At 51.2% G+C, this 8,287-nt stretch overlaps 1 protein-coding gene across 1 annotated transcript in view; it reads left to right on the top strand.

Moving 5' to 3' along the window:
• Positions 1-962: 962 nt before the first annotated feature.
• The window catches only part of FBXO32 (F-box protein 32), a 33,065-nt gene continuing 25,740 nt past the window's right edge, over positions 963-8,287 (top strand). The window contains exons 1-2 of the mRNA XM_079796136.1: positions 963-1,771; positions 8,069-8,181. Coding sequence (XP_079652262.1) covers positions 1,656-1,771; positions 8,069-8,181 — 229 coding nt within the window. The 5' untranslated portion in view covers positions 963-1,655. The remainder of the gene's footprint in view (positions 1,772-8,068; positions 8,182-8,287) is intronic.

Genomic DNA, 8,287 nt, shown 5'->3' with positions numbered 1-8,287 from the left:
AGAGGAAGGGATCTGGATGAATCAAGTGGGAAGCTAGCAGAGACACTTTTCACTCTGCTGTGACTGCTCTGTGCACTCTAATCACCAAATGGCTCAGACTGAAGCATCATAACTACAAGTCACGAAGGGCAGGAAGCTACTCTGACGCCAGCAGCCTCTCCCATCCATTCACCTGTTCATACTCTGGGCCTGGCGAGGTGCTGGGATGCATCTTGAACAGGATGGACTAGCTCTCTTGGAGTTTACATTCTGCAGAGAGGGATAGATGGTTACCCACCCACCCCCAAAAAGTGAAAGCAAACAGTTTAATTTCAGATCCTACTAAGGGCGGTGAAGAAATAGCCCTGTGACCTGGGTAAGTCATTGGCTTAACCTTCACTGGGGACCTCATCCGGCATTCACAGTGCGGTTCCTTTAGCCCGGGGCGCAAGGGCATTCTGGGCCCCTCTCCCTTACCCCTCACCAAGGCGAAAACTCTTGCCTTGTTATTTCCCAGAGAGAGCTTAACAGCCAAAGGATGCGGAACAGTGGGAAGGAGAGGAGGGTACAGCGGTTCTTCAAGACAAAAGCCCAGCCCCAGCGCCCCGAAGGAGGCTGGAACCGAGCGCGGGGCTAGGACCTCCCTAACCTGCTGCTCCCTGGCGGCTGTGCCGGCTCAGGCGCTGCGGACGCCCGCGCTGCTCGCTTGGGGTGCTCAGGGTGGGCTCAGGGACTGTCGCTGCTCTCCACTCCCAGCCGACAGGGAGCGGATGCCACTGGGCCTCCTTTCCTCTCCTCGTTCGTTTGACACCCGGGAAACAAGCCTGAAAATGGACCTGGGACCCGTTAACCAGTTCTTGGGGCAGGGTGGGGTGCGGGGCTGTCCCTCCTCGGTCCAAGAGCGGGGTCTAGGCTGAAAGGGGTCAGAAGGCTGCGCCCCCCGCCCACCCTGCTCCAGGCGGCGCTGCGCCCGGCCTTGCTCTGACTGCCGGCCTCGACTCTGACAGCTCGGGGTGGAAGGCGAGCTGCCCCTCCTCCTCACCCCGCCCCACAGTGACCCAGACGCCGCTCTGGCCTCCTTCCAGTTGCACCCCGCCAGCCGGGAGCAGAGGGAGGATGGGATGCTGCCTCCCGAGCGCCCGGCCTTGCTCTCGGGGCGGCGGTAGCTGCGCCCGGGGGGCGGGGAGGCAGCGCAGGGGACTGGAGCGGAGGGGCAGCGGGAGCCCGGGCCTGGCAGCTCGGCTTCAAGTTTCCACCCGCGCGCGGTTGTGCAACAGCTCGCCGAGCAGGAGCCGCGGGCGCCTCGGAAAACAAGCCGAGCTCATAAACAAAGCCACGTGGCCTCCGGGCCGGGGGCCGGGCTAAGAGCAGGCGGCTCTTCCGGCAACAAAGAGCGGCAGCCAGCGGCCCGGGATAAATACCGCGGCCGGGACGGCGGCGCCGCACACCGCGAGCCCCGCGACCCTCCCCAGCGCAGCGCCCAGCGCCCTCTGCCAGCGCCTGCACTCCGCTCTGCACCCCGAAACCCGCAGCCCTCGACCCCGGTTCCCTGCAGCCCGTCCCCTCGGCGGCCCCCGCACCCCGAGCGTCCGCCCAGGGCGGCGCGTCCCCGAGGCCGCCCGGCCGGTCCGGTCCACCAGGTTGACGCGCACCTCGGTGCGTCCGCGCGCGCTGCCATGCCGTTCCTCGGGCAGGACTGGCGGTCCCCCGGGCAGAGCTGGGTGAAGACGGCCGACGGCTGGAAGCGCTTCCTGGATGAGAAGAGCGGCAGCTTCGTGAGCGACCTCAGCAGGTGAGCGGATGTGCCACCACCTCCCAGCCCCGAGAAAACAGACCCAGGCTGGTGTCGGGGGGCGCGGGGGCGGGTGAATGGGGGTCAGGCAGGGTTGGAATAGGGTGAGGAGGAGACCCCGACCCGGGAGATGGGAGGGCGTTGTCTGGTTTCTGCAGAGGTCACGAGAGCACGGGATCCGGGAATTGGATGTTTCTGGTGGTTCAAGGTCAGCGTCTACAAGTGGGCGCTACTTACGGAACCCTGGGCAGCTGAGGACAAACGCAGATATTGTCCGCAGACACTCGAACTTAAGCACACAGGGGTCCCCTGCCTTAAGGACAACGGAGTGGCGCAGTTTGCAAGTGTGGGGGCGCGGGCGGGTGGGCCACGCGCTTCCCCCGCTGGGGTGGCGGGGCTCCCGGAGCCCTAGCGCTGTGGGTACCGTCCGGTGACGACATTGGGTGAGGGTTCCGGCCGGAGCGCCGCCAGGCTCTTCCCACGCAGAGGCGACCACAGAGTGGGCTGGGAGGATGAGTAACCAGGCAGGGGCGGCCAGATGGCCCCGGGGCACCGGCTTGCAGGGCGGACTTGCGAAGCGGTGGTCCGGAGTGGGGGCTGCAGAGCTGAGCAGGAGGGGAAGGAGGAGGAAGGTGAAATCCACAAGTCTGCTGCTTCTGAGACGACCAGCCATTTGCACCTGTTTCCTCCGTGACGCTGTGGGTTCATTTTCTTTGCACAATGTGTGCACCCCTGTTTCAGTGGTGCTTATCAAACGCAGAAAGCCCACCTGGCTCAGCTGAGCTCCTCGAGGTCCCCCCGGAGCCCTGTCTGGTGGGAAATCCGGAGGCCCGCTGAACCGGGAGTTCTGCGTGGTTAACAGCACAGAAGCACTGACTAAGGTCTGGAATCTGTCGGTCTGGTTCTTAGCCGTTGACTCTCAGATCCCTGGCATTTGGCCCAGGTGAGGAGAGCAATGAAAGTGGGTCCAGAGGGGGTCTGTGCAGCCTGGTCACCCTTGGGTGCCTTATCCCACCCACTTTGGTTCAAACCCCTGCCCTCCCTCCTTGACTTGACCTCAATGGACAGTTTTGTAAGGGTCAGGTTCCCACTTACAGAAACCCGTGGTTGTTTGGCTGGCCTCTTGACGCTTAATTTTAAGAAAACTACCAAGAAAATACGGTGATTTTGACAGCTTGACCTCCAGAGCCCCCCCATCTGTTTGTGATTTGTAAAGCATCAAACTCTTTGTCTCCCAATGGAGGAAAAAACAAACAGTATTTAATATTGAAGGCCTGTCTGGAAGAGACAAGAGCTCTATGTTGAAGATGCCTATGGGAAGGTCCTAGGCAGGTTGGGGAGCACTGCAAATAAATTTTATTTATAGAAAATCAGATATTTACTTACAGAAAAACACTGTGGCCCTAGCTGGTTTGGCTCAGTGGATAGAGCCTGGGCCTGTGAACTGAAGGGTCCCAGGTTCGATTCCGGTCAAGGGCACATGCCCTGGTTGCCGGCACCAACCCCAGTAGGGGGCGTGCAGGAGGCAGCTGATCAATGATTCTCTCTCATCATTGATTTTTCTATCTCTCTTTCTTCCTCTCCCTTCCTCTCTGAAGTCAATAAAAATATATTTTTTTAAAAAAGAAAGAAAGAAAAACACAAAGATCACCTGCTGTCACCAGACTATGTCTTTTGGGAACTCAGGTTACCAATTCTGCCTAAATTATTCTGTCCTGGAGAGAAGATTCCTGCCTTCTTCCTCATTCCCCAGAATGATGATCTAATATTTGGTACTTTATTTCTGCATAACAGTCCAGATTCTTTCTAGAGAGCCATGTCTCGGTGACTCACCCAAATATAATTGCAGGATGCTCCTCAGTGGGAAGCAGACCACTGGGTTCAGCAGGAAAGGGTTCAAAATAGAGCCTCTGGTTCATAGAAATACTCCCACTGTACCTGCTCCAGGAGATGAGGTGGCATCACTCTCCTTTCCCAGTAAACAGGGGTGCCTCTCTCTCCATCGTATGGGAGACCTGAAGATGGTTCTAACTTAGCACAAACCTTAAACCCAGACTGAGAGCCCTTCCGGAGTCTCCTTTCACACCCTCTGAGCTCCAGCTGTGGCACTCGCTCTCATTATCACAACTGGTGATCAATATAGCGACTGCCTATGGTTCTTTGATGAGTCACAGTTTAGGAATCACTCGGTAGCTCCTAGCAAAGCAGCTGGCTGTTTGTTTGTGGAGTCCTGTATTTTTCCCCCCAGCAATTGTAAACAATCCCTTCCTTACTGAGCATGAGAAGTCTGCCAACTTCTTCAAAGAGGTTGGCCTTCTGAGACCTGAGTTTAAAGTCTCAAATATCCTCACTGTTTTCGGTCTTAGTGATGTTTCCCTGTGATGTCAGGTTTGGGCTGAGTGCCTGCCTACACAGGTGAAGCTGAATGCCTCTCCTGTTGGAGAAAACAAAAGGCAGTCCCTTTCAAAAAGGAAAGGGGAGGTGGGGGAAGCATTGTAAAACAGAGGACTACAGAGACCGGTAACGTCTCTAATTCCAGGTCCCATTCAGTGGCCTGCCCCAACAAGACCAGGGATGAAGTGTGCACTGGGAGTGTTTCTGCCGGGGGCTAGTGTTCAGTGTTGACCACAGCTCCTCTGCCCAGTGCACCTTCTCTGGACTCTGCTGGCCATGCTCTCTGTGACCCGAGGCCCTGGCCTCCTCCAGCCGCTGAATGTCACAAAGCCCACCGCTGCCAAGTGCCCCGAAATGAGATCATGGAGGATTTCAGATAAGCCTACAGCAGGGCCCCTTCTCAAAAAAAAGCTGAAACTACGCAAGAGAGAGAAGGAATGACAAGTGTTAAATTTGGTGAGACAGCCCTACCCGGTTTGGTTCAGTGGGTAGAGCGTCGGGCCACAGACGGAAGGGTCCCGGGTTCTATTCCAGTCAAGGGCATGTACTATGGTCGCAGGCTCATCCCTGGCCCTGGTCAGGGCGAGCGTGGAAGGCAACCAATGTGTTTCTGTCACATCGATGTTTCTCTCTGTCTCTCCCCCTCCCTTCCACTCTCTCTAAAAATCAATGTAAAAATATCCTCGGGTGAGGATTAACTATAAATAAATAAATAATAAAATCTCAAAACAAAAATTTTGGTGGGACACATTTAAAATTCAAGAAAAGAGCTCAGAATGAGTTGGGTGATCCAAGAATGTTTCAAGGAAGTGCTGGTGGAGGCACCTGAGACAGCCGTTTTCACCGACAACACCCCTCCCTACCCCTCACTCCCCCCCAGGTGAGTAATCTCAGCTGAGCCGCAGCCACCCTGCTCCAGGCCTCCAGGCCTGCAGTTGAAAAGTTTAATGTTGCTTTCCAGTATAGCCAAGGCTGAACCAGGAAGCAGGAAGTTTACCATGGTGCCCTGGATGAGTAGGGCATAAGAAAAGAAAAATAATAGTTGAGATTTTTATGAGTGCTTACTGTGAGCAGGCTCTGTTCTGAGAGCTTTATACACTACGCAGGTTTTTTTTTACCATGCAATCCCTGTACTAACCATATACATTTGACAATTGGGGTATGTAACGGGGCAAATGAGCATAGAAATCTCATTGGCCTTCATCTGCAACTGAGCCCCTCAGAGTAGCCACCGCTTTCTTAAATGGCCTGTTGTTGCAAATAAAGAGAAATAAGGCTTTTACTTTTCTGCCCCTCCCTTTATCTCTGCTGCCAAAACAATCTTACTTTGAAATCTTTCCACCTTTTCTAAAGTTGTCTTCAAGTATCTTGGAATGTGTGATGATATTCTAGGGCTGCGAGAGGCCTTCTTTCTTATGCTAGGCCTGTGCCTATACAAATCAGCAATAGTAAGAAGTGACTACAAAATAGCAACTGACTGGCTGTGATTGAAGCAAGCAACCTCCTTCAATGGTTTTGCTTTTTAAAAATAAATAAATAAATAAATAAATAAATAAATAAATAAATAAATAAATGCAAAGGGTTCCAGAATGGTGGTGGCTATTCTTGTTTAAAAAAAAAAATTTTTTTTCCCGTTGTAATTTCCCATTGGCTTTGCATATCCTTGAAATGGACATAATTGAACTCTCGAAATAGTCTCTGAGTATATTATTGCTTAAAAGAAAACATATAAGCAGGCATCATAAATAAAGCCCATAACCATACTTTCTAGACCTTCCCTCGGGGGGTCCCAGAACCTAATAACCAAGAAAAAAGTACACAGTTTCCGCTTTGGTTCAAGCTTCTCTACATTCTACAGTGAGAGAGCATCATCAGTTATGTCAAATTCTTCTGAAACAAGCCTTGGGAATGACTCACTCGGGCTTAGCGCAGGTTATTGTCATTTCCTTGCGGAAAGCAAGGGCTTGATTTTTTTTTATTTTTTTTTTCAGGAATGTTTTCAACTAGAAAGGAATAAGGTGAAATATAAATATTTAAAATTTCCGAGGAAAGGTCACAGTCTATGGCCCGGGCTCTGAAATGTTTCTCCTCTACCTTCCCTGTATGATTCAGAATAATACAGCTTTGTTTTATATGTGGGATTTATATATAAATTTATATATAAAAGACAGGGTTTTGTCTGTGGTGCATGTGTGTGCTTCCTTTAAAAAGAAACACACAGAACGGCCTGCCTGCTTTCTAAAGCTGTTCTCGGCCTTAGTACATCATGGATCATCAGTCAGATGACTTTCCGTTTTTCCCTTCTCCTCAACCTTGATTGGAATTTCTTGAGTTAGCTTTAAGGACTCAGAGTTCTGCCCTCCCTTTGTTCTGCCCCTCGTCTGCTGCAAGTGGACAAACACACACTCATGTGTGACACAAAGCTGGCCCAAAACACTCACCCTCGGCTTGCGGGAGAAAGAACCTCCAAGCGAGGACATTTCTCCAGCAATCTCTCTGAAACCTGAAAACACCCTGACTCTCTGGATGAAAAGGGGAAGGCTAAAGATATTAGGAAGCTCAGTAAATGGTATTAAGCAGGGCCTTGCGAAGGAAGATTAACAAACGATTGGTTATCCATCGAGCTTAATCCCGATGAGTCTAGACACACTGAGTATATTGTTGGTATTGTCACGTGCAAGCATTTTAGCAAGTTACTCATTGTACTCATTGAAGTGCTATTTGAGAGACCATTGTGGCAACAGGGAACTGGAACTTGCTTCAAACCCTCTTTTCTACCATTTACACAATGTCCACAGATTGGAGAAAAGACAGATGTGTCTGATTTGACTCAATCGGTGTTTGTCCAAAAAAAGATATAAATCAAATCACATTTTAAATTTAGCAGAGGAACTCAGGGAACTGTAAAGGACTCTAATATATTGGTGGTGTCGTTTTTTAAAAACCTAATTTATGTTTTACTCCTTGGCATTCTAAAACCCACCTTGCATATACCTACATACCCCATGGGAGTGGGAGAGTTGGGAACCTACCTTCCCATTCTACCTCAGTGTTTCTCCTGCTTCCCTTCCGTGGAAACTCTGCAGAGATTGGCCTTGAAGGGACATTGTATAGTAGGTCAGAACTCGGCCCAGTCCTCCCAAATGATGGCTCAGCCTAAGAGGGAACAATCCACGTGACCCAGGTTGACCCTGCGATTCCTCCCGTGACCTGGGAATTGGGCCGTTCTGTCTTTTCAGCCCTTGTGAATGTGTGAGCTGTGAACTCAGCTTGTTTCCTCTAGAATCCAAGGTCCTCACCTCGCAACATGACGCCAGGTGTTAGTCCATTACATGAAAACTAAACAACTAGCTCGGCTCACAAATCACCTCCTAGAAATGGAGTTTTTGCAAGTCGGATTTTTGTAAATGTGATCACGTTTTAAAGGCTTACAGAGGCGTGCTAGCTTAAAGCAGCTTGGGTGCACTTTCAACAGGAGAATTGTATGGTAGGTGAATTCTGTCTTTTTGAAAAACAGCTTGGGGTGGGTGCTTTTGCAAAATAAGGGCATTGTGCATTACAGGGATACCAGGAATGGCCCCTCTCCTACTCCCTCCATTCATCCTTTCTGCTTCCAGTAATATTGTACTCCCTGTGAGGAGAGTGCAGGGCTGTGTGTCAGATACAATGGCAGGCACTGTTGGGAATTCAAAAGCAGCAGAAGCCCCCATCCCTGCCTTCCACTGAGATGTGACAATATCTGATCCTAAAAGGGGGACGTCTGTGCCTGGGTAGACCTCTTTGGAGGGATTTTTATTGCTGTGTTTGAGAAGCGTGTTTTATAACCAGTAAGCTACTTAGGGAAACAGCTCATGTTAAAGTATAGCTGTTACAGCACTTCCTCTCTCGTCTTGTTTTTCCTAGCTACTGCAACAAGGAAGTATACAACAAGGAGAATCTTTTCAACAGCCTCAACTATGACGTCGCGGCCAAGAAGAGAAAGAAGGACATGCTGAACTGCAAAACCAAAACTCAGTGTAAGCCCTTTGTTGTGGACTAAGAACCCTGTCTGAAGATGTCCTGGTGGGTTTGGGGAGGGCGAAGGGAATCGTCACAATTCATGTTAGACATCTGCCTCGATGT

This window comes from Cnephaeus nilssonii (genome assembly GCF_951640355.1).
Source record: "Cnephaeus nilssonii genome assembly, chromosome: 18".
Classification (NCBI taxonomy): Eukaryota; Metazoa; Chordata; class Mammalia; order Chiroptera; family Vespertilionidae; genus Cnephaeus; species Cnephaeus nilssonii.
Note: the sequence above shows the minus strand (reverse complement) of the source record. Positions and strands in the feature narration are given on the sequence as shown.